This window comes from Lepidochelys olivacea (assembly GCF_965140295.1).
Source record: "Lepidochelys olivacea isolate rLepOli2 genome assembly, chromosome: 10".
In the NCBI taxonomy this organism is placed as follows: domain Eukaryota; kingdom Metazoa; phylum Chordata; order Testudines; family Cheloniidae; genus Lepidochelys; species Lepidochelys olivacea.
The window spans coordinates 76570861-76597663 of record NC_140420.1 but is presented as its reverse complement, the minus strand read 5'-3'; the positions used below and the strand labels follow the sequence as shown (position 1 = coordinate 76597663).

The following is a 26803-nucleotide window of genomic DNA, read 5'->3' as shown; positions in this document are numbered from 1 at the left end:
TATCACGATATCACATATCACGATGTAGAGTCATTGAAGTTGGAGGGATTTTACCACTGATTTCATTGTAACTAGGATTTAGCCTATGGTTTTTATCCATTTGCCTACTGATTCTCTCTAAAAATATTATGCTTTGTAAAGGCAAACCAAACATTTTCCTGAAAACAATATGACTGATGTAGTCTTACTGCTTTGCTTTATTGTGTCTGGTTCTAACTATAAAGGTGACAAAGGTTACCATAAATTTTTGCTATGCATGGTTTGCTTAGAAAGAGTTTTACTTCATAGTTGTAATGGTTTAATTTTTCCTAAGATTTTACTATTGTACATGAGCACATGAAAATGAAACTTAAAAATCAATTGCCTGTATGCCTTATTCTAATACTCTTCCAATAGAGTTACTGTGACTCATTTTGCCTGTGGTTAATACTTTGAAATCTAAACAGAAGTGCTGAATTCTTTAAGTATCCCAGTACAACACAGTGTTCAAAAGTTGATAGAAAAATCCAGTTCAGACTCTCACTTGTGGATTAGCTCAATATAAAAATTAAAAAAAAAAAAAAAAAAAAAAAAAAAAGATCCTGAAAAATCTCCAGAAGAAACTTCCTGTCTTGGAGACTGAAGAAACTTGAAGAAAAAAGGTTTGGTGAAAAAAGAATTTGCAATAGAGGGAGCCCTCCCTTAAAGAACTTTCACAAATTAGGGGAAAGGATGGTGGATATATTGAGGTTTGGATTTAAAATGTGTCAGTCCAATGTTGGTGTAGTAGTGGGACAGTTCCTTTTAAAAAGACGGCAGTCAAAAATCTCTGTGATGAACAAGCCGATAGGCAAGGTTATATTAAAACGTCCTTTCAGAACCAGTCTCCATCATTATCTTCTTCCCCCTCTTCTTCTTTGTCTAGATACACAAGTGCAATTTTCTTTTCATCAGAAATCATTGACCTTTGGTCTACAAGTCTTTGCAGTTGTACACTTTTTTCAAATGCTGACTTCTCTGTTACTTGTTCACCATGAGCCTGGGAAGCATCAGGAAAAACACTTGCTTCTTTGGTACTTTCACCGTCAGTGTCTTTCTGGTCACTTTCAACCACAACCTGTGACTGTCTGACATCAGGCTCCTTCCTATTTGATACAGTAACTGTAGCTGCTTGTGTTCTCCCTTCCACCACAGGCACTCCCGCCACATTAGTTACATCCATTTGAAAAGTAAAAGATGTTTCCTGGGGTCCTAATTTAATATGCCTTATAGATTGGCTGCTGTCTGACGACCCTTCTGTCTGAAAATGATTGCCCATTGTTTCAGAAATGGGTCCTTTGAAGATGATTTGCTCTGTATGAGTTTCTGTGGGACTCAATTTAATGAGCCTGATGGATCTATTGATATCTGAGTTTCCTTCACTCTCCGAAAGGCTTCCTCCTGCACTACTGATCTCTGGAGATTCAGAAATGGAGCCTTGATATATGACTTGTTCAGTAGTTTTAATTTCCTTTTGACCTAATGTAATGTGCTTTACTGACCCTTCTGAATGAAAATGGTCTCCCGATTCACTGAACTCCAGATGTTCAGAAATGGGACCCTTGTAGATGATTTGCTCAGTTGTCATAAATTCTTTGGGACCTAATTTAATATGCCTGATAGATGCATTAGTATCTGATCTATGCTCCACGTGAGAACTGTCTCCTGTACTGCCAAGTTCTGCTGTTTCAGAAAGAGGCCCTTCGTATGTGATTTTCTCAGCGGAATGAATCTCTTTTTGTCCTAATTTAATGTGCCTTATTGAACTTCCTGTCTGAGAAAGCTCTCCTGTGCCACTGAGCTCCACATTTCCAGAAATGGGCCCTTCAAATATTACTTGTTCTGTATGAATTTCTTTTGGACTTAATCTAATGTGCCTTACTGATTTGTTGGTATCCGTTGATCCTTCTGTAGGAGAGAGATCCCCTGAGATATTGAGCTCTGAAGAATCTGAAGTGGGCCCTTTGAAAATGAGATCTTCAGTAATTTGTGGTGAACCTACTGTGATATGCCTCATGGACCTATTAACATCAGCTGGAACCTGTGGCTGAGCAAAGTTTTCAGGTTCATCTACGTCTATAGGCCCTTTATAAATGATTTCTTCAGTGGTTTGAATTTCCTTAGGACCCATTTTAAAAAGCTTCACAGACCTACCAATATCCAATGAGCCTTCTGTCGGAACAAGGTCTCCCCTACCACCAAGTTCCAGAGTTTCAGAAATGGGCCCTTCATATATGACCTGCTCAGTTCTCCGAATTTCTGTTGGACCTATTCTAATATGCCTTAAAGATTTGTTAATATCAGTCGATATCTGTGACTGAGAGACTTCTTCTGCATTACCAAATTCTACAGCTGCTGAAACTGGACCTTCATGAATAACTTGTTCAGTGGAATGATATTCCATGCCATCATTACTTCTTACACTGGATGAGCTGTAAACCCCTTGGCTAGCCCAAGGAGTGGATTTATTAGTGGATGGAGAAATGTCTGTTTCTATACTGCTTTTACCATGAGTCCATCTTTCCAAATCTGGGTCATTACGTTCATCAAAGCCCTCTTGTTTTGGGGACTTCAGTGACACCTTCTCAATCTCACTTGTGATGACTCCACCAAGCTGTGCAATATCAAACTGATCAGTGTCAAGGGTCTGGGACAGACTGACTTCAGCCACCATCGTCACTAAACCATCTTCGTTAGTTTGCTCAACTTTTTTGATATCAACTGCCAGGCTACTGGAGTCAGCATGATTTTCTTTCGTTAATGCAGCTAGTTCCTCTTTCACGCTTTCTGGAAGACTCCCCTCCAGTTGTTCCAACGCCTCTTTCAACTGTTGTTTAGGGTCCCTGGTTTCCTTCAATAAAAGCCCCTTTATTGAGGCCTGAAATTCATGTGGTATTTTAATCTCTTTCTCAATAACAATGGATTCTGCATGTGATGCTTCACCTTTTGGATGTTCCTCATTTAAAACATAGGCACTTGCTTCCTCTCCCACAACCTGATACGTTTGTTCTGGTGAGCTCATGCTATCATCTTTTCTTCTTTGTGTGCCCTGCAAAAATTCATCTTGCCAAGAATATTTAATAGTCGATTCTTCTTCTATGTGAATTTGCCCATACACTGAGTCCTCATCTTTTCCATGAGCCAAAGGGTAATCATCTGGAGTAGATACAAAATATCTTTGTTCATCAACTGAGTCGTCTGCCTCGGTTACTTCTTCCACATGGGTGAGGATCTCACTGGATAGTTTTTTCTTTTTAAAATCTTCAGCTGTAGCTGTGATGGTCTGCTCCCCCTCATCGCCATAATGCCGCTCCATGCTGGGTGAGGTATCCTCTACTTCCTCTACTTCAAATGGTGCTGAAAATTCACTCCTTTCATCAGTTGCAGATTCTAGTGGCTCCTCAACAATCTCAACATTCACAGACACTTTGCCTATACGGTCCCTTCCTTTCAGGCCAACATTTATTAGATCTTCTATCACATCTGTGGATGGAATTCCCTTAGCGTCTTCCAGAACCACTTTGCCCTCCTTGTTTAATAGACTTCCAAGATCAACTTCATCAGAAATCGATATTTCTTCTTGAACTTGAGACTGTACTGTGATTTCAGTCATCTCTTTCTCATCATCATATTTCTTCTTTTCAAGGTAGTTTACTTTTGTATGTGGAGTTGTTTCTGAACCAGAAGACTGAACAAAACTTTTAAGAATATCAGCGACAATAGTTTCTGCTATGTTTTCGGTTGACAAAGTACCCATTCTAGGGCTACTTTTGTCACTAATTCCATGTTCATCTTCCAAATTGGGTTCTTTTTCTGAAACATTCACACTGAGAATTTCAACAGGTTTAATTGTCCGTTCATCTGTCTCTCTTCCTACAGATGTTTTAAAGCCTTGAAATGTTATTTCCGTGTTACTGTTCTGCAATATTTTGTCTGGAGTATACATTTCAACACTGATGGGAATCTCAACAGCCTCCTTGCTTATTGATTCCAAGAACACATTTGTATTCCTTTTGGTTAATTCATCTTCTTTAATCTTTGCATCAGGGAGAAAAAATTCTCCCTCTCTGGCTGATTTATGTACTCTAGTTTGTTCTTCCCATGTAACCTTTTTTTCCTCTTTGGCAGTGCTATCTTCCTTACTCCTGACTCCTGAAAAAATCTTTTTATCATCATTAATAATCATGTCTTCCATTATGTGTGTTTTCTGCTCTGGTTTAACCTCAGTCTTTCCAAAATTAACACTTCTTTCTGCCGTAGTGGGTTTATCATCCATTTCCTTTTTCTCCAGGACAATAATTCTTTCCTCGTTGACTGGTTGCTTATTTTTTTCTTCTAACAAGCCATTTTCCCCCTCTTTAACTGGTTTGTCTCCTTTTGTTTTTTCTTTCAATATAGTACGAGTGTCATCTAGGGCTTGTTCGGATTTGGTTTGTTTAAAATTGGAATTCAGCTCGTAAGATGGAAATTTAGTAAAATTATCTGGTTTTGTTCTTGTACTTTCAGAAACACCTGACCTTGTGTCAAGTTTGTGGTCCTTGTTTGAACTTTGAACACTTGTCAATTCTTTTGAAAAAGAAACTGCTGAAGTAGTTGTGGCTTCTGTTCTCTTTCTTTCAGGAAAAGTTTTTCGCTGAATTTTAGTGTCTCCCCAAAGACCGTATGTAGGAGTAAAGGTTTTGAACTCTCTGTGGTCCTTCATAATTCTTTCATAAGTGGCATCCTTTTCAATAGTGGTTGATGGATGATATTCTGAATTAAGAATATCTTTTCTTAAAACTTTTCCACTATCTGTTGTCCGTGGTCCACCACGCCTTGTCTGAGTTGAATAAAGTGCAGAGCTGCGAATATTCGTTACTGGTGTTTTATGTCTAGTGTCAGCACTCTTGATAATCGGAAAGCTTTTCTTTTTCTTTTCTTCTCGGTATGCTGAGTAACTATTAGGGTAGTCATAAGATGTATTTCTGACACCTGCAAGAAGAGTGTAGATAAGCAAAAATTAAAATACCATCTTGTATGTAAAATATAAAAATAATCCATGTACAATAACAGCGGCAGGCAATAATCTAGATATCTTAACGTAATGTTAAAAATATTTATGAAGAAATAATGTCAATTCACTTTCAAGCATACCTGCAGCAGTGCAAGTAGGGTGGGTACGGTATGGTACGCCGTACCAGCAAGATATTTATAGCTGGTACGGCGTATCTGAAAGACACAGGCGGAGCACAACAGCCGGCAGCTCCTCTGGCGCAGCTGTACCACCCCCTACCCTTCCACACAGGGTCTCCTCCGTCTGTACAGCAGCCCCACCAGAGGACAGGGCTGGGGGAGGTACAGCCACCCCGGAGCAGCTGCTGGCATGGGGCCCCCCCGGTGGCCCCATGTTCTGCTCCTTTCCCTGCTGCAGTTCCCAGGAGAGCTGATTCTCAGTAACCGCTCACAGAGTTCATTTTTTGCTTTACACAGCTAAAAATATACTACAAGAAATTGACACTGACTCATTGGAAAAAAAAATATTAAACAATGACTAAAACCTACATTTAGATGTCTAAGTGTAACGTTCGCTTTTTTACCTTGTGGTATTTTTCTCCCATGCTGATCAATCCACGTAATCATCCATTGGCTGCTCTCCCCTTCTAGTAAAGTTCTGTAACACACACACAAATACATTTGATTAAAATGAAGAGAAAGAATAGTTATAATATACTTTAGAAGTTTGGTGGCAAAGCACCATCACAAATGAACAGGAGAAAAAAAGAGTATTACTTCCACTTTCAAACATAGTGACCGATGCTAAAGAAAACAGAGCTCTAAATAAACTAGAGAAGGTAATTATTCTCAGTAACGCACAGATAATGAAGTAAAATCATCAGGCTGAAATCAGCACAATATATTTTGCAAAAACGGTTTGGGTAACTACTTTATGGCAATATTTCAGAGTAGCAGCCGTGTTAGTCTGTATTCGCAAAAAGAAAAGGAGTACTTGTGGCACCTTGGCTCAGATAAATGTGTTAGTCTCTAAGGTGCTGCAAGTACTCCTTTTCTTTTTATGGCAATAGTTATCTTGCTAGATTTTTAGGCTGATTCATCTTTCCTCTCCATTTCTCAGCGTTCTCTTCTCGCTCTTTTTGGCAGTCCCTCCCCCATGTCTAAAATAACCTGCATGGTTTTAAGAAACCAGGGCTGCTGTAAACTTTATCCCTGTTAAGGCTCCGCAGCCCAGCTATGTGTGTTAGCTCAACAGTCATTTACCAGAAACAAACAGAATACACATTTTGTTTGGCTTCTCAATAAAGGGGTTATGCCAGAAGCAAAAAAACAGGGGAAAAAGTCACAACTATCTGTTGTTGAACATCTGCATCCATCACTTTCACTTGCTGCCTATCCTCAGGACACCAGTACACTGCAGAGTCTGCCAAACCACATCCCCTATCTTAGTGACAAACACAGCTGTCCTTAGGGACCAAGCCTTCAGCTGGCTTCCTTGAGAATACTAGACTGAACTTAAAACATTGTCTTAGAGAAGAAGAGCATAGAACTTTTTCACCTGGCCACCATGCCTGGGTCTATACTGTATACTGCACCTAGTACGCACCATATAGAGACACACTGGCCATCCCAATATTTTCCTCATTCTGACTGGCAGTCTGACAATCAGGCACAAACTCATCCTGTCCCTGCATGTTGTGCTACCCTGAGGCAAACATGCCCTAGGGAACAAGTCCCATTGAAATTAACAGAGCTGAGATTCAATACGTTTTTAAGGAGCAATTATCTTCCCTTAGGAATGCTGAGTTACACACATTTCATCATCAAATTTTTTTTCTAAGGAAAGATGCTCACAGGGCCCTAAAGGTACCCTCTAGAATCAGCATAGAAATTGCAGATGAAAAAAAAAAAAAAACCAGAAAACTTCTCTCTCTGCCAATCTATCATCTACAAAATGCATGCAGTAAGGCTGCATCTTGTGTGCTACTAGAATTTTTAGAAATGGAGGCCAAATAAATATGGACAGGAAAATTTCGAGTAAATCCTACAACCATCTATGTGCAGATTTTTCCTCTGTCATTCCAAGGCTGCAGTTTCTTCCCCTGCACTGCCAACAGACTCCTATACTGCTGTGAAATAAGTTCCTCTTTCTGTTCTTTATTAACTGATGCCCGTTTCCCCCAATTATATGCCTCCCCAAAAGTTAGACCTAAACTCTGCAGGACTCTTGTGCAGCAGACTTGAAATTCTGTGGTAGCAATATTTAAATATCAAATTGAACAATGTAATCACAGTACAGTAACCCTTCTGTTTCTGATATTCTGTTTTATTCATGTTCAGAGCATCACAGTACTGGAAGGGACCTCGAGAGGTCATCTAGTCCAGTCCCCTGCACTCAAGGCAGGATTAAATATTATGTTATACTGCCCCCTCATTCCATTTTGGAAATGCCAAATGTTTTGCACTGATAAGCTGTAACTACATCATAGAAGTTGTTGGGCTGAAGCTGGAAGTTCTTGATAGCCGAGGCTCTGAACTCCTGGAGGGAGTGGAAGAAAGTTTCATAAACACATTAGCTGGCTGTTTCTGCTAAAATAATCAGCAGTGAAATAGATAATTTTTACATTTAAAATATCATCTTTAGGTTTCAGACCTAACTACCTGAGATGAATGGGACATTTTACACCTCTGCCTTTCTGCACATTCAGGAGGACAACACTACATCAGTTGACAGTTCCCTTTGTAAGGTTTTCTTTGCATCCATGTATTTGTACAGATTAAGAAAAGGGCAAGGTTTGGTCAGGGTTTGTTAACATGTGGTTGCTAACCACAAACTTTTCCCTAGTGTAGACACGGGTTAACATACTTAAACTAGTCAAATTCAGCTCTAGAGAGGAGGCCCAGGTCAAGCTCAACCAGTTAAATCAAAATGAAAGGTGTTACCCTGCGTTTACACTAGGGGAAAGGTCGTGACTAGTTTTTCCTAATCGGATCTCTTCTAGCCTGTAAGTGCAAAGAAAATTGCTCCTCATTAGGCACTATGGATGGTGCTTCCAATGCTACAGAAAAGTCTGAAAGATCTGACCGTGCAGGCACTGAAAGTAGCAATTGTGACGATGGAAATTAAGAATGTGGATAGTATGACTAGGGATTTTTGGCTGCTGTTAAAACAACAGTTGTTCAGTTGCTGGAGCAACGTATGAAGTCACTAAAAATAAGTTCCAAGAAGTACACTGTATATGGCAAATGGCAACAGCACACAGAGACAAGCTGGATCTGAAAACATTATTACTGACAACATGCTATTATGGGAAAACAAAGAGAAAAACCCCAGCAAAACTGGACTGTGACTCAGTATTTCTATGGGACTTGGCTCATGATAGATTTTCACTGACTTTAATGCAATGCAAATATTAAAATCATTTTTACACTTTAAGATAGTAAATTAGTAAGGAACAGCATAGTCTAGTGGATACAGCACAAGCCTGAGAATCAGGAACTCTGGCTTCTATTCCTGGCTCTGCCAACAATCTGCTGTGTAATCTCAAACAAGTAACTTCACCTCTCGATTCTTCAGTTTCCTCTCCCTACCCTTTGTTCCTCTTATCTATTTAGACGGTAAGCTGTTTGGGACAAAGACCATCTCTTACTATGTGTTTGTACAGTTCCTAGAAGGTTGGGCTCCTAATCTCAGCTGGGACCTCTATGTACTACCATAATACAAACAATGAAAAATGCTCCTCCAAGAAATCCTCCCTTATAAAGTAATTGTGCAGATACTTCCTTGAAGTCACACCCTGAATGTAGAAACCCACTCCACTAACATAACAGTATGCCTAAGAAAAATTATTACCAAAAGAGTCAGGAAATTAATACTGAATCTTCAACTCATCCCCTTGGTTATTACGTCAGTATTTAACATTTATTGTGTGTTAGCACCGAGAGGCTAACCAGGTTGGGATTCCATTGTGCTTGGGCAGGCAAACTTTTTGGCCTGAGGGCCACATCGTGTTTCCGAAATGGTATGGAGGACCGGTTAGGGGAGGCTGTGCCTCCCCGAACAGCCAGGCGTAGCCCGGCCCCTGTCCGAGCCTCCCTGCTTCTCGACCCCTGACGGCCTCCCCAGGACTCCTGCCCCATCCAACCCTCCCGTCCCCTGACGGCCCCCCGGGACTCCTGCCCCATCCACCCGCTCCCTGACCGCCCCTGGATCCCCCGCCCCATCCAACCCTTCTTCTCATTCCTGACTGCCCCCCTAGGACCCCTGCCCCATCCAACCACCGCTTCTCCTTGTCTTCTGACCGCCCCCGGAACCCCTGCCCCATCTAACCCCCCCCTCCTTCCTGACTGCCACCCCTCCTTCCTGACTGCCCCCCCTGGGACCCCTGCTCCCATTCAACCCCCGTTCCCCGCCCTCTGACCGACCCAACCCACACCCCCGCACCCTGATCACCACCCCGAACTCCCCTGCCCTCTATCCATCCCCCCCGCTCCCTGCCTCCTAACTGCACTGCCTAGAGTGCCGGGACAGGCAGTCGATGGAGCCAGCCACGCCACCCACGCAGCACAGAGTACCGGGTCAGGCCGCAGCTCTGCTACTGCCCAGAGCATTGTGCCGGTGGCACAGTGAGCTGAGGCTGTGGGGGAGGGGGAACAGCAGAGGAGGGGCCAAGGGCTAGCCTCCTGGGCCAGGAGCTCAGGGGCCGAGCAGGAGGGTTCTGTGGGCCAGACGAGGCCTGCGGGCCATAGTTTGCCCACCTCCGTGCTCGGGGCTGTAAAAGCACAAAGAACATGACAGGTTCTGCCCCAAGGATCTTACAGTCTAAAAGACAAGAGAGAACAGGTGGATGAGACACACAAGTGGGGTGGGACAGGAGGGAGAAGATACCGAAAATAATAAGATGTGCACAATTTGTGATGATCTGCAGCACAAGTCTTACCACAAAAATCAGTCATGTATAAAAAAAGACCTCTTCGGTCATTTCTTCCAAGGGGTCTCAACTAGGGGATCAAGAACCCCAGAGAGGGGTGGGTTGCAATCAGGTCCAGGAGGTCCTGGCCACTCTCCCTTTCTTCAGTGCTAGATGGGAGGGGGTCCTGAAACTCCCAGGCTGTGGGGAATGGGGACATTTTTCTGTTATAACAAGGGGTGATTATCTGGAAATGGTTGAGAACCACTGACATACACCGGGCCTGTCACAGGTTGAGTAAGCCCTTTAAAGAGAGTTCAGGCTTAGTTCCACTTAGCCTGGTTTTCCTCCTAAATCATGGGATTGGAGGACAGGGATCATGTGAAGAAGAGCAGGTGACTGAGTGCTTGCCAGGCCTGCTTGGATATATATGAGGCAGAACACTCTCGGTAAATGAGGGAGCTGGCAGGAGCAACATGTTTGGTGGTAACATAAATAACTGGCAGTGGTTCCTTGCAGAGGGGGAACCAGGGAAATGAATCTGGAAGAGGTTGGTGGAGTGCTCCTGAGATGGGACCAGGAAGGCGGTCTGGCTGAAGTAGGAAGTGGCCCTGGAAACGAAGAAGCAGGGTAGACTGGACTTGGTAGCAAGTAGCTGCTTCAGTGTATTGGGTCTCTGAGCCTGGAACAGAGAGAGGACTGGGTGAGACCTGGATATGGCGGTGACAGGCTGTCATCCAGGAACAAAGCTGGTGGAGGGCAGAAGGGCTACAGGGCTCTGAAGTAGAGACTGGTCAGCCCCCACTGTAAGGAGAGAAGGAGCTCCTGGCAACTGAAGGGGGCCATGTGATGATAATGCAGACCCTAGGCAGAGGGCTATGACCCATGATGGCAAAAGGCTTGTTCACTATTTAGTTGTCCTTCCATTTGCCCTGGAAGTGGAGGACTTTTCCTTTGGCTGAAGGCTCAAAACTCCTGAGTCACCAAACAATCCTACCAACCAGAGGGAGACTGTGAAGTGAAACTGAGACACGGGGCACCTGATGAGGATCCAAGCAAGATGATGCTGCGACAATGCTCCACTGCCCAGTGCAAGATGGTTCCCAACAGTCGGTCTTCCAATATTTTGTTCAATCTACTTTTAAGTATCAAGCAATGTGTCTTCCACCACTTCCCTTTGGAGACTATTACACAGTCTAATCTATTTTGGCTTTTGTAGGATCTCAGCAGCACGGAACCATGTGGTGCAACACTAGAAAAATATTTATTTCAGCCTTTACAGGTAAAGAATGGGAATGGCCGCTGCCATTTCCAGAACTGGTCCCATTCATAAAAGCAGGAAGGATTGGCAACATTAGGAAGGAAGTATGTTTGGTTCCTGGGGAAGGGAGTTCCTTGCAACATGACCCTTTTGGCCAGCCAATTCAGGAGTGGCCATGACTAGCTCCAGTGGAAATACTCTCTCATGCTTACTTAGGAACACTAGCTCTAGGAGTTGTAAAAGAAAGCAAAAAAAAATACAGAGTGGGAGACACACTGACACTCTGGGCTGTGTGGGACGAAGGAGAAGGAAGTAAACCAAACACCATGTGCTTAATCCATGATGCCACAGGACAGAATGTCTCACAGCAATCACTGAAACTTCATAATAGAAACCTCAGAATGACAAGCATGGGTCTTTACAGGGGCCTTTGGACCTTGATGTACCTAAATGAAGGATAGGAGCTGATTTCCTCTATGAGAATGAGAAGAAGCTGACATCACATACCCTGGTTATCACAGGTACAGAGGATTACTACAGGAACTGGTTTAATAATAACAGAAGACCAGGAGTCCAGAGCAGTCTTATGCAACAGTTGGTTTGGTGGAACCAAGTTATCTTCCTTCTTCAGTGGAGTGAAGAAAGATCATCCACTGGGCTGGCGGGAATTAAATCCCCAGTGAAGGGTGGTGGTTTTGTTTGTGTGAAACATGGAGTATCCAAAAAGTAATTTTTTCCCTTCCTGAGATTTTAAAGGAACTTTCTTTACAGTGATAAGACAGAACTGCTTTTCGATAAACTGGAAGTCCCATATCTCTGACCTCAACCAAACACTGTTTCTTTCAACAGGAAGTTGTAAGTTTAAATGCTGAAGTCTGGTCCTGGCAAGACAGAGATGGTGACCAACAGAGGCACAGAGAATCACAAGCTATTAAAGAACATTTCACAAGTCTCTGTAGGCTAAGGCAGCAACCTCAATGGACAACAAAAACATTCCAGGCAATGCCAAGCAGTTTCCCACTCCCTGAGGACCGCGAATCCATACACAAGCCGCCAACACTATAGGTAATCGTGATATGACTTCTAGAGAGGCTCCAAGATTTAATGAGTTCGCAGCTGACTTTTACAGAGCTGCAACACTGCCTGTTCACTTACTAACTAAGCATGTGTCAGAGCACCTAGCTGTCTGGGCAGCATCATGCACACCACTGTGTGAATATTAATGGTCACAGCACCTCTGAGCCTTTTGTACCGAGACAAAGGTATTTACTACCCCATTTAGCAGACGCATAAATTGAGGCAGAAAGATTAGATGACTAACCCAAAGCAACAGATGAAGTTGGTGTTAGAGCTGGGATTAGATCTCAAGAGTTCCATGTCTTTTTAGTAACAGTTAACTTCTGTGCTCTTTCTACTAAATAACTGTCTCTGAATTAACAAACATGTATGGATCACTTCACCCACCACTTTCTGGACAAACTCAGCTGCTTAATAGTTCACAACAACATTACACAATATTTAAGGACAGTAGTAGCAATACTTGTCAAGCAATGTTGTAACTATACATTCTCTGTGTGTCAAACATTAATACACAATATAAACAAATCTATGGATTCATAAAGATAAGATAGCAGTCAGACATGTTAAACTTTTGCAGGTTATTTCATTCACTCAATAAGAATTGTTGTCTTGTGAATTTAAAAATCAATACAAATTGTAAAGAATAAGTTTCATCTGCCAACTTTATCGAAAATAAAGCGTTAATAGTGGAAAAGCTCAAAACCTTTATCATAAAAATTTTATCTGTCTGCTATCCATCAACTTTTTTTCCCCTTCTGAACCAATATGTGTCATGTGTCAATTAACAACTTATGATCTTGAGATTTCAAAATTGCTCTGGCTTTTCAATTGCTCAACTAGTGACTGACTAGAAAGATTCACAGGTAAAGAGGATTTATTAGCAGAATGGCTGTTTACTTTTCAGACTTAGCCTGAGCATGTGTTTCCTTAGCAAAGGCCAGGATGGTGGAAAGTAAAGTTTAAAACAGTGATACTCAGACCTCTGTGGTTCAGGAGCCAAATTAACACTCAACATTACTCAAAAGAGCCACAGTAGTATGAATTCATTGTTTCATTTACTATATATATATATATATATATATATATATATATATATATATATATATATATATATTATTCTTACACCACAATTACTGACCATGTATTCTACAATTAGTTAAAACAACATAGTAAAAGCATTCTGAATGGTTAATAACTTAGATTGGTTAATAATTAAATCACACCATGTTTTAATATCACAGGCTACAAAGAGCCACAAGAGACATTAAAAGAGCCACTTGCAACTCCCAACCCTCAGTTTGAGTATCACTGGTTTAGAAAACTGAGTTTTCTGTTAACTTCTTTACTCCATTTCCTTCTCTGGCAAAAACAGAACTTGTATTTGAAACAATGCCTTTCCGCTAAGAACATCGCTGCTTAAATGAGAGTGGTAGAGACCAAAAAAGGTACAGTACGCAGCAGCACACCCAAACCCTGGTACAATCTGAACACTGAATGCTGGCACTGTGACTTGCCAGCTGGAAGATCCACACTGCCTTATGACTTATCAGTTACAATCCGACAGACGCTGAGCCTTCAGCTAGTACTTGCATAAATTCAAATATGGTAAGAACAATTACATTCACTTGGTTTTTAGCATCACAGTAATCAAGCATGCTCCTTTAGCACCAAGAACTTTACTGCAAAATACGTAGCAAGCTTTTAGAATTCCAGGATTCAGAGGATTATATGGCTTCAGTAACATGCTGTTCCATAGACTGTAGACATAATTACTGTTAGTTAAAATGGCTGTACTTAAGTGCTAATCTCCATCTGCAGTCTGCACACGAGTAATACCTATTAACATTATTAATAAAGAACAATAGTTACAATAACTTTACACTTTTACATGATCTTCTATCTGAAGGTATTAAAGGACTTTACAAATATTAAGCCTCAACACTCCTGCAACATAGGTATTATTTCTCCTTTACACAGATGAGAGAACTCAGGTATAGGGAGGTTAAGTTACTTGACCCAGATCACACAGTAAGCCAATAGCAAGCCGAGCACTGAACCCAGAAGTCCAGAGACCCCACTCTAATGGGAATTATGCATGTGCACTGGGAGGAGAAGAAATCTGAAGAGTTTACGGGCAAGTGTCTTCCTTTTAAAAAGCTGATGCACTATTATACCCTAAAGATGGAAAAGGCCAGTGTAGTTCACAGGTCTGAGTTGTAATGAGTAATTTAAAACATCCCCTGACGGTACTACCCATTGCAGTTATAATCCTTACCTGTAAGTTTCAACTTCAAGGCTGAGTCCCACTTTCACCTGCATTAGTTCATTGTAGTCCTTTAGGTAATCCATGATGGACATAGTCAGGAATTGCTTTTCGTCTTCTAGGGCGTCAATTATCCTCTAAACAGAAATACTTCCTATTAGTTTTGAAGAATTTGACTTTACACTTTCACACTTGTGCTTATAATAACTTTCCAGTTTTACTACAAACACGAAGATAAAAATCTTAAAAAGTATTAAAGCAACATGCACTAGCCCCTGCTCAGCTTTACAGAAAAAAATAAATAAACCTACTCTCAGACTTCACTGGCATATGGTTCATGAGATACTATTACTGGAATAGATTATTCATGCTAGGATGTGTCAGTTACATCTGGCTAAATTGTTTTCAAATATTTAAACAAAATCCCATCTAGCTGCCCCCCCACCCTCCACACACACACACAGGTCACCATTTATGCAGGCAAGCAAAAAGTACCCTATTATAAATTTGGTATGTGGCACATTAAAAGCCAGATTCAACACTGGAATAAACACACACACCCCTTTCCATTTAAACACATCTGAAATGCTCAAATACAATGGTGAATGATGCAACATGACAACCTGAATAGAATCCGACTTGGTTGCAACTGTCTGTTAACCTTTCAGGAGACCACAGATGTGTGGACCCAAGTCATGAGTTTGAGATTCCAATGTCTGGGGATGTTTGGACCTATGGGTGATGGTTCCAGGTACAGTTCTGGCCTCTGGGAATAGGCCAGTGGTCACTCATTTTCATGTTGAGGAGTTTAACTGAGCAGCATTCTGAATGCTCACTGAGGATGAGCATAGGTCTTGGGGCTCAGGGTAGCTAGAGTCCCATCTTCCCATCGAGGGGTTCCAGACAGGGGGTCTGCACCCTGCAAGTGTACATGAGAGGCCAGACCAAGAGACAGTGCCTGGACACTGCCCAGACCTAGTGGGCTTGGAAGCATGTGTGATCCAAAGGCTTGGGTCCAATCAGCAGTCTGGTGACCGTCCACAAAGGGGGACTGTAGCAATTATAAAAGCATTAATTCCACCAGGAGCAGACAGCATATAGACAGGAAAGCAGACAAAAATCTCAGATAGTCTCCCATTTACCAATAGTTAAAAGACAAGGGAGTAACTGCTGTGAAGTTTATCCTGCCCCCACCCGCCAGGGTAGGGTGCATAAACTTCTTTGGCCAGGTTCAGGAGGCCTGGAACAGACAAGGGACTTTCAGGAGGATAAAAATGGCAACCCTTGTAGAGGCTCCGTCCTCTGTCTGGGTGGATTTTTCAAATAACAGGCAATGTCCAGGATTTTTGCAGAACAGACATTGCCGCTCAGAAAGAGCCCAGATTGGTCTGCTTCCTGACTAGTCCCTCCCCTGCATCCGCAGCTGATTGGTCCATTCCCCCGCTGCAGGTAGTCACTCCAGCATCCCTAACTGTACTCCCCCTCCAGCTCATCCCCAAACTGCGGCGGTATCCTCTTTTGGGGAACCTGAAATATGGTAATCCAAAGGGGTGCACACTGTCCCCCAAGCTCTAGAAGTTGGGGTGTCTGGATAAGATGAGCTTACCTAAATTTTAGGTCAAACCGTAGAGTCTTTGTTGTATTAATACCCCTTTCCTCTTTTGAGGCTGCATTCCTTCTGTTGAAATTAAACAATACTTTGTTTTGAAAAGGCTGTTTAATCTCCCTGTATTCACATATTGGTCACAGATCCCAAAGGGAAGAATTTCAGGGCTCGAATCCCATCAGGCCGTCATGATTTAGCAGAATCATGGTTGATATGCAAGGGACTCTAGCCTCATGCCAAGCTCTAAGAGTGGGAGAATTGCAAGCTTCCACCCCAGGGAGAGGAGGACTAGAGGCCTAAAGCCACAGAGAGGATCCCTTGAGACCAATTCACAGAGGGGGTCAGAAGAACAGCTAGCCATGAACTGTACCAAAAGCAAATAGCCAAGGACATCATTACATATTCTGGAGAGAAACAGATCTTCTGTCACTGGTATTCCTTGATGGAATTACATCCTTCCCTATCAGTTATGACGATTATAATGCATGGCCACCTGAGACTGCAGAGCACGACAGCTGGAACATTTGCGTGTTAAACTGAGGGCTACTCTGCACTAGAACTGCTGCAGCTGCACCATTGTAGTGCGTCTGGTGAAGACGCTCTGTGCTGATGGAAGAGAGCTCTCCCATGGGCATAACAAATCCACCTCCACCAGAGGCAGTAGCTCTCCCACTGACATAGCCGTGTCCACACCAATGTCAGTGTAATTTACGTCACAAAGGGATGTGGATTATTCACGCCTTTGAGCTACATAAATTATACTGAAGTAAGCTCTAGTGTAGACCAAGCCTTAAGGAAGGGTAGTTATTACATTAGTCCCAAAAAATAATCCTTAAATTGCCTTATGTTTTTTTGGCCTTTATACATGCTGAGCTAACTTGGTTCACTCTAACAATCTCAAAGGTCCTTCCTGGTATCGTTGGTAAAGAAGTAGCACCCATGTCTTGGAAGGTCACCGCTCTGTTATGTAAAGAGAAGAGGAAAAGTCACTGGACTCCACTCAAGCACTGAAGGCGACTAATTCTCACACCCCTTAAGGTGGTTCCTTCTAGTCAGGGATGAGAAACATTAGCAGGGCAGTGGGAGAAAGACTGCACTCGTGCTGCCCAAACTGTACTTGTTCTGCGAATAAAGAAAGGACTTTAGTCTCCAGCACTCTTGGTCTGGCATCTTTTACAAACTCCACGGCCACTTAGCAGCTTAATGGGAGAAAAAGAAAAAGAGGACACCCAGCCCTTGGCTGGCTGGAAATTGGTACAGGAATTCAGTGTAACAGATTTGTGTTAAATGTTAATTCAACAAGAGGCTGTTTTCCTCTCCTTTGGAGCTCACAGCACCATGGAACAGATACAGGAGGCAGTCCTAAGCCTAGTGAAGTTGGTGGCAAATGTCCAGTTGGCTTCAGTGGAGCAGGATGAAAGCCAGGGTCTTTTCTGCATTCTAAAAATATAGGGCCCTCTCCTGCTATCGCACTATATGTGAATCTGCCATTGAAGTCAATGGGATTTTCCCCATAAATATCGTCACAGCATGCTATTAGGGCCACAGAAACCTGAGAGTCCTTCTGAGCGATCCATTGGCCCACCAGGCCCAATGCAGGATTTGTCCTAGTGCTTGGCCAGTCCAGTTAGGTAATAAAATTTATTTGCAGAATAGTCTATCAGCACTGAAAGCTTTACAGAGGATAGGGAGCCCTGGAGGAGACAAGGATGGCCACACAGAAAGAGTGGATAATATATGGAAAATATTAATAAATCCCCTTGCTTACAACCGCTGTAGAGGAAATGCCTACCATAATCGCTCATATTAAAAAAAAAAAAAAAGTACACATCTGTGAGTGACATCACTTTTAAACAAACAAGCAACCAATAACTGGTTTTTAGACATGACTTCAAAAGCTTAACTAAGTATATTCTCTCCTGTACAAGATATTATGTCAGGAAAAATTGAGCAAGAGTAGAAAACCTAAAATGTTTGCTTTCCCCCATTTTATACTTTTTCATTACAGATATGAATGAGAGATCACCTTTTCCCCACGTCCTGCCTTGAAAAAACCAGGTTGAGTTTGCATAGTTGATCACTAGAAAAATCTTCTTTAATTGTTAACCGGGCAGTTTAACATGATACAGATGACGGAGCGTAAATCCCCACACTGGCACTGAAAGGGTTATCTGAAGCTGGAGAGGTTTCAGAGTAACAGCCGTGTTAGTCTGTATTCGCAAAAAGAAAAGGAGTACTTGTGGCACCTTAGAGACTAACCAATTTATTTGAGCATGAGCTTTCGTGAGCTACAGCTCACTTTCCACGGTATGCATCCGATGAAGTGAGCTGTAGCTCACGAAAGCTCATGCTCAAATAAATTGGTTAGTCTCTAAGGTGCCACAAGTACTCCTTTTCTTGAAGCTGGAGAGTTCAATTAGAGCACCTGGGTGGCAACTACAGGGCGGGGCAGCCCCATTAAAGATGAAGCATAGATGGGAAGAAGCCCAGATAAGCCAGTGGGGAGAGTGTGAAAGAATTCTACACAGTCCCCTTCTCAGCAGTACAGTGGTGGACAGAAAGCAGGAAAACACCTGCTGAGCCAAGGAAGGACTCGAGGGGAGTAGAAGGAAAAAGCCCAAGGAAAGAGTTGGCCCTGGGTTCCTCCTTCTGAGCAGAGAACTCCAGCAACTGGCCAGGAGATGCCAGTGGGGTGGATGCTAGTGGTGGTCCGTGATAAATGGCAGGATCTGGACCTCTGGGGAGAAAGCCCAAGGAGATGTTGAACTGAGAAGAAGAGCAGAGGGGAAAGCTAAGAAGGATTAAAGTTCAATTATGAGGAGTGCAAAAATGGTTTGTTTACATTTTCATTTGGGATTTGTTAGGGGACGCCGGGGGGAGCCCTGCAAGCCCCTGCCCTGCAAGAAGGATGAATGTTGAGACATGGTGCAGCCTGGGAAGACAGGTTGTGAAGGCTGATAAGAATACAGGTATACATTGGGCCCAGGAACAGGCTGTGGCAAATGCCTGCTGAGGGAAGAAAAAGCCCAGGGAGTTAGCAGGGAGCAGGTCTGAATAGACAGTGCTTGCCTGCTCACTACCGTGTCCCTGAGCTGGAACCCAGAGGAGAGGAAGGGCCAGGGGAAGGTGGCATGAAGCCCCTGATATAAGGGGTAAGGACTCCTTAAAGTCCTGAGATGACAGAATTTAAGGACCACGGGGCCCAAAGCTGGGGGCTGAAGATCTGATGTAAGGACACTGGACTTCCATTTGTTGGACCCCCCTGGCACCTAGCGGTGCAGGGTTGGGGGCAGTAAATGGCCTGGATGGAGGGCCGAGCTATGAGAAAAGGCAGACCACTGCAGGGCAGAGCCGCTTCGGCAGGAAAGCAAAGCCTACTACACCATGCCCAGCCATAAGGTGGCATGCCAGCGGTAAGTCCACCCTCCCACGGTATCACTGAGAGGCAATACACATGGACCCTCATGAGGCCATTTTTACAGATGCTTCGATATAATCTAGGTGTATGTGCAACTATGTCAGCTAATGCGTTTTCATTTTGGGGGCTAAAGCAGTTTGGGTTGCTTATCATAACTCATTTTAAGGTAACAGTAAGATATTGTTTAAAACACCTCAAACTGGGCCAATTTTAATTTACAAAATAACATTTCATTCTGAGTACAACAGCACAGCTAGCAGCCACATGGTAATTTTGATTTTTCTATTAACTGGCATTTTTAACCTGTTTCTCTTCGGTGCTGCCAATCCTGTAAAATTTTTAAAGTTGACTCACTCTCCGGAATACCTACAGTCACCTTTCCCCACTAATCCTCAGCAAAATGTAAACATATATGGAGTAGGGTTGTCAGCCCTCCAGGATTGTCCTGGAGTCTCCATGAATTAAAGATTAATCTTTAATTAAAGATTGTCATTTGATGTCACCTCCAGAAATACGTCCAACCAAAATTGGCAACCCTAATATGGAGATGACACTGGTACAAAAATATCTTTTCCGGTTGAGTTACAGAAAAGAAGTAGCCATTCTTGAAACTGCAGGAGAAAAACTTTTGGTACTGAGCTGTAAATGATAAAAAGTGTGTGTGGGGGCGGAGGATGACTCTTGGAATATGGTGCTGTTTTAATTTGACCCATTATTGTTAAGGATCAATCAGGTTTTCCATCATCAATTTCTAATGTCACCAGTTTATAACATGGCTCTAAAGATAATTTATTTTTAGGAATGAAGGAATTTATGACATTCAGGTGGAAGAAATATACGGTTATATAATTTTTACTCCTATCAAAATAAAAACAAAACACTGAGCCACAGGAAACTCCTGATAAAAGCATTGTTATTCTCTACACTTTCACCTGGTTTTAGTTGCAGGACTATTATTAAAATCAGAGATTCACAGATAAAAATCTCCATACACTGCTTTGAAAAATATTTAAATGCATGTTTAAAAGGAGAATGACTTAAACTCTCAAAGACCAGAATATTTCAAGTTAAGTGTAAAAGCTCTGCTGTTTGCTGTGTTTTGTTTTGAATTGATCAGTCTCCGTTCATAGTAACTTGCAAACAAGCTAGCAATTTAAAATCCAGACACAGAGCAACCGCTCTCTAGTCCCCTCACAATGTGCAATATCTCCATAATCTCCCATGCTAGACATGCCCTTACACACAATGTGATCATTAACAGGAGAGCTGCAGACAGACAAAGAGATCTAGCAGAGTGTTAATAAAAGGTCAGATGAAGAACAAAAGAAATGCTGCCCTGAGGAAATGGAGAGCAAAACTGTTTTCTGATCTGCATAGTGGATTGATGGACTGGATGATCTAATATGTCTTCTCCAACCCTAACCTTTGATATTTTGACTTCCCAGCATATGCTGAGCTATCCATGCACATGGGGTGCTTTATAACTGGCATACTGCAGAACAGTGGCCAAAAGTACAATCTTGGCCAAAAGTACAGAGGCAATTTGCTATTGTAAAACACAATGGCATTTTAATGTCCACACCTATAGCAGACACCTCTATTTAAGGCCTCATTCCATCCTCACCCCGCTCCCCAAAAAACCCAACCCCAATCAATACCATGGTAACCAGTCTTTCTGCTATAGAAAAATGGAGGGCTCAGTTAACCATACTGGGGTCTGAATCCTCCCAGCTCAAGACCATGAGTAGAGAACTGTTCTAGCAAGAGGGGAATGCAGGACATCACTGACTGTGGTGGGCAGGAAAATGACAGGACTCACTTCACCTGTTCCAAGGGCCAACTCCCATCACCAGATACTTGGCATCAGTGCTTTAAAGTGCGCTCTGTCGCAGACCCATCAAATAAAACTTCTACAACTCGAGCCTTCGGTTACTGAGGGGTGCACATTTCAGCTCTGCCTAGGGAAAAGTACCTCTGTCTGGCTGATTTCCACTCCAGGCCTTATTGGATCCAGGAGGTGCTAAAGGATGCTAAAGGATCCTCCCCCAGCCTAAGAGGGGGGTCCACAGGACCTGGAAAACCAAATAATTATGGGGGACAACTAATGAACAACAGGGACAGGAGTAAAAAGAAAAGGAGGACTTGTGGCACCTTAGAGACTAACCAATTTATTAGAGCATAAGCTTTCGTGAGCTACAGCTCACTTCCTCAGATGCATATCGTGGAAACTGCAGCAGGCTTTATATATACACAGAGAATATGAAACAATACCTATTCCCACCCCACTGTCCTGCTGGTAATAGCTTATCTAAAGTGATTTCCAGCACAAATCCAGGTTTTCTCACCCTCCACCCCCCCACACAAATTCACTCTCCTGCTGGTGATAGCCCATCCAAAGTGACAACTCTTTACACAATGTGCATGACAATCAGGCTGGGCTATTTCCTGCACAAATCCAGGTTCTCACATCCCCCCCACCCCCATACACACACAAACTCACTCTCCTGCTGGTAATAGCTCATCCAAACTGACCACTCTTCAAGTTAAAATCCGAGTTAAACCAGAACATCTGGGGGGGGAGGTAGGAAAAAACAAGAGGAAACAGGCTACCTTGCATAATGACTTAGCCACTCCAAGTCTCTATTTAGGGACAGGAGTGCGGTCAAAGGGTCGAACGAAGGGAACCAGACAGGGACACCAAGCAGAGAACCCAGTACAGTGCTCACTGCTCCTCAAAGGCATCAAGGGAGTCAGTGGACACTGCCCAGAAGAACTCTGCCCGGATACGTGAACGGACGGAGGATTGGAAATAGGCCCCACAGTCACAGGAGACTCCATCGGCCAACCTCCTCACCCTGGTTTTATAGATGGCCACTTTAGCCAGGGCCCAGGAGGAGGTTGACCAGGAGGTCCCGTGACTTCGTGGGCCACGGATAGGGAGTGCATAGATAAGGAGGTGAGGGGAAAAGAGCAACCAAAAGCTTAACAAAATATTTGTGAGGAGCCGGAATAGGGGCTGCAGCCTGGTGCACTCCAGGTATACGTGCGCCAGGGTCTCCCTCACGCCACAAAAGGGGCAGGTGTCCGGGATTGGGGTGAACCATGCCAAGTACACGCCCGTGCTCACGGCCCCATGAAGGAGCCGTCCACCGATATCCCCGGCGGGCCTCAGGGCCAGGGTGGAATATAGGCCGGCCCACCAGCTTTCCACTCCAGGCGGTAGGCCGCACTCTCTCCCCTCCTAACAGGATCCTCACAGGAGGAGTGGGTGGAGAAGTGCAGCTCCCACCCCCACCCCTCCCTGGTACTCCAGGCCTTGAAGTGGGGAAAAGGATCCTCCTGCAGCTGCCCTCCCACCCCCCTTGGCTCCGACCAGGCCAAGGGGGGTGAAGAACCACAGGAGCTGCAGGAAGAGCAGAGGGGAGGCTGGAGGGGACGGAATTGATGGTGGGAGTTGGGGCGGGTAGAAGTGAGTCACCCACACACACACACACATTCATGTTTTGACCATTTTAAGCACTGCCTGCCATGTACTGGAAAGAGAGCTCTGTAGGCCTGTCCCCCGAACACTGCATCCCATGACCCTGCGGCTCAGTTCACCCATTCCCAGGGCTTGCTTCGTTCCCCAGTGTGCTTATGGCGAGCTGGCAATGGGACTCAGGTTAGCTGGCTGGGTTTGATCTCACCCAACACCGACTCTGTAGCTCAGTGTGCCTGTTCAGGGCAATGTGGGAGCGGTACACCCCTCATGAAGAGGATGTGTTAAGAGTCATCACCTCCCTGTTCACTCTCACAGCTTCCCCAGCCAGAGGTCCTAACACTGCCCAACGTTTTGAAAGGGAATCTGAGTTTGTGTTGTCCTGCCAGAAGTGGCCCCTCCATCCTGCCAGAAGTGGCACCTCCGAGGCCTGCCCTTTAATGCAACAGGCTTCTCTCCTTGCTGGCTGCCTCCTCCCCCAACCGGAGGACAGCCACAGCCCCAGAAGAGGTGGTGCTGGGGAAAGGCAGAGTGTGAGCAGGTGCCCAATAGGAGGGAGCCAAGGAGTTGGGTGCAAGCAGCTGGTGCATGGGAAATGGGGTAGGAGAGAGGGAGCCAGGGTAGTGCAAGCTCAGGCAGAGGGCAGGAAGGGTGTCAGGAGCAGGAGCACAGGTGAGGGATCAGAGGTAGGGAAGGATGTATGGGCAGGGAAGGGAGGCAGCTGGTGGAGTAGGGTTATAGCGTGGGCCAGCAAGCCATTGCAGTGTGGAGACAGCAGGGGTGGCTGAGAGCAGAGTTCCTGTGGGCAGGAAAGGAAAGGGGGGCAGACAGAGGGAGCTGACAGAGTCAAGAGGAAAGACTGGGGGAAAGAAGGATCCTAGGAAGGGGTGCAAAAAGAGGACGAAAGATTAGGACAGATGCAGGGGAGAGGAGACACCCCCAGAGGGAATCCAGAGGAAAGCAGGGTCAGATTTCCAATTAGACATGTGCCTAGGGGCACCAGCATTCTAGGGGTGCCTTGCCTCTCTAAAACTGGGTGCAAGGTGAAGGTCAGCTGGGGGGGGGGCTGAAGATGCTGTGCCTAGGGCAGCGTAAAGTGTAAATCCGGCCATAGGCAAAAGGCACAAAATTTGGGACCCAAGGAAGGGAGGAGCTCAGGGTTTGGGGGAAGGGGGGACTCTCGGAAAGGGGGGATATTGGGATAGAGAGGGGGCAAGGGGAGGCAGGGAAGGATGCTCTAGGAAAGGTGGGATAGTTGTGGGGGGGGGGGAGGGAGGGTGGTCCCCAGAGGCGGTGGGGAAAGAGACTCTGGGACAGGGGAGAGGGCCCCCAGAGGGTGTGGGGAAGAGGCAGGAAGCGGGAAGAGAAGCCGAGACACGCGTAGATCCCAGAGAAGAGAACAATCCTTCGGGGGAGTCAGACGCGGAGGCGAGGGGAGATGTCCAGCTCATCTGCCTCCCGGGGCAGCGGAGGACCCAGCGCAGCACCCGCCACGCCCCGGCGGAGCTCCGCGCTGGGACACGCACCGGCCAAGGCGGCCCCGACCACCGGCAGGGCTCGTTTCAGCCGGAGTCGGGGTTTGCAGCGCGCCCGCCCCGGAGCCCTGCTGGGCCGTGTCCCCCCCGGTGCGCGGGGCCGGGCCGGGCCGGGCCAGAGCCCAGCGGGGCGCCCCGTCCCGCTTCCTCCCCCACGCCGCGCCCGGGCAGCCCTCACCCACCTGGTACTCGTCCGCCTCGGCGCCGTGCAGCTCCTGCAGCGCCAGCAGCTCGTCCTCCAGCCGCCGGCCCAGGCCGCCCAGCTGCTGGCCCCGGCGCTGCAGCTCCTCCAGCTGCAGGCGGCACCGCGCGCCCTCTGCCCGCAGCTGCTCCAGGCTCTCCCGGCCCAGCCGCGCCTCCCGCTCCTGCAGCGCGCGGAGCTGGCCCTGGTAGCGGAGCAGGCTCTCCCGGCAGGCCTGGCCCAGCACCAGCTCGTAGGTCTCCTCCAGCTGCTCCAGGCTGAGCCCGCCCGCCGGCGGCGGCAGCGCGGCCAGGTCCAGCCGCAGCGCCCGCACCTCGCCCGCCTCCCGCCGCCGCCGCTCCAGCAGCCGGCCGTGCTCGGCCCGCAGCCCCTGCAGCAGCTCCTCCAGGGCGGCGCACTCGCCCCACAGCCGCTCCAGCAGCGGCCGCTGCCCGGCCAGCTCGGGCGCCAGGCGGCGCCGCAGCTGCAGCACCTCGGCGCCCAGGAGCTCCAGCTGCCCCAGCTCCTGCTGCAGCCCGTCCCGCTCCAGCTCCGCTTCCCGCTTGGCCCGGCTCAGCTCGGCCACGCGCCCCCGCAGCTCGGCCACCTCCTGCTGGGGGCCCCGCAGCCCGGCCAGCTGCTGCTGCTGCCGCTCGGCCACCTCCCGGGCCAGCAGCCGGTTCTCCTGCTCCAGCTCCCGCACCCGGGACACGTAGAGCCGCAGCCGGGAGTTGAGCTCCCGCAGCTGGGTCTTCTCGTCCCACTCCTCCCCCCGGTAGCGCAGCATCGTGCCCGGCGTCGGGGGCTGCGCTCGCCCCTGCAGCGGTGTCACTGGGCTGCGGGCTGCGGGCGGCAGCTCTTAGCCCCGGCTGTGCCCCCGCCCTAGGTCGGCGTCGGACTCACGGCTGGACAGCGGCGACTCCCACACTGGGCTGGGGCTGGCGAGGGCTCCGGGGCTGGGGAGCCAATCGGCGGCTCCTCTGAGCGGCAGCAAAACAACGCCCCCTGCCGGAGCCACCGGGCCCGGCCCGGCCCAGCCCAGTCCAGTCCAGCTTGGAGAGAAGTGTTGTTCCCCACCGTTCCCACTTTTGATTTGTTTTTAAAGCTGGGTAAAGTGGGGTTAAGAGCTGATCGGGCAAAACCCTGATCCCTTTGGGAAGGGTCCCAAAATACAGTGGGGCAGCTGAGAAATGAATACATTGGAATCCAAGTGCAAGGCTCCTGGTAGGACACCAAGCCACCACACTCCTGCTGGGGAAATGGGGTCCGGGTGGAGGACCTTGCCCCGCTCTCCTGCCGGGGAGTGAGTCAGAGTGCAGGGGCTTGCCCTGCTCTGCCCACCCAATGCTCCAGCTGGGGAGCAGGGTCAGTGCACAGGGGCATCCCAATAGGCCTAGGGCCCTAGGCATGGCCCCATTGGCCCAGTGGCTAATTTGCCACTGCACACAGCCCTATACCCTCTTCCAGGATGGCAGAGATACTTCTCTGTTTCCCACCCAGGCAGCCTGAAGAGCTGAGTCAGCAACACATCTCCTCCACGTCTCCCACCAACAAGCAGGGCCAAATCTTGCCCACTTACTTAGTCCTCACTCAGTCCTTAGTTCTCACTAAATACATTTTTGCCTGAGTAAACATTAAATAAAATCAGAGAGTAAGGATGTCAGGATTTGGCCTAGACCAAAATAGGTCAACAAATTCAGGCTTTGCAGCTTTGCTTTGTAAGAAGTAAAAATGAAGTTGAAATGTACTAATCATAGAAATGCAGGGCTGGCAAGGACCTCAAGAAGCCATCAAGTCCAGGCCTCTGTGCTGTGATAAGACCAAGTAAACCTAGCTACTTAATACTAGCTGCTTCTTCATGGCCTTTTGTCTAAAAATATAGTACCAGTTTAATATCTGCTACACCTCTATCAGGAAAACCATCTTTCATTAACAAGGGGATGGATTTCAGTGGTTTAACAGGATTTTCCCATCTCTTATTTCTATTACGCCCAATTACCTGAGACATTTAATACAAACCATAGCAAATATACTGCAGGGAGCAATCCTGCACTGGCCAGG

General features: G+C 46.0%; 1 protein-coding gene across 1 annotated transcript; it reads right to left on the bottom strand.

The window, feature by feature from the left end:
• Positions 1-589: 589 nt before the first annotated feature.
• Positions 590-25626, bottom strand: SYNM (synemin). The gene is made up of 4 exons (XM_084641205.1): positions 24744-25626; positions 14537-14661; positions 5595-5668; positions 590-4989 (listed from the first exon to the last, which is right to left on the bottom strand). Exons 1-4 carry the CDS (start codon positions 25527-25529, stop codon positions 854-856), a joined length of 5121 nt encoding a protein of 1706 aa, XP_084497331.1. The 5' UTR covers positions 25530-25626; the 3' UTR covers positions 590-853.
• Positions 25627-26803: the final 1177 nt, after the last annotated feature.

Coding starts and splice junctions, on each gene's coding strand:
- SYNM (XM_084641205.1), bottom strand. CDS start 25,529: ATGCTGCGCTACCGGGGGGAGGAGTGGGACGAGAAGACCCAGCTGCGG. Junction 14,662..24,743: donor CCGAGGCGGACGAGTACCAG/GTGGGTGAGGGC, acceptor ATTTCTGTTTAG/AGGATAATTGACGCCCTAGA. Junction 4,990..5,594: donor TGGGAGAAAAATACCACAAG/GTAAAAAAGCGA, acceptor CTCTTCTTGCAG/GTGTCAGAAATACATCTTAT.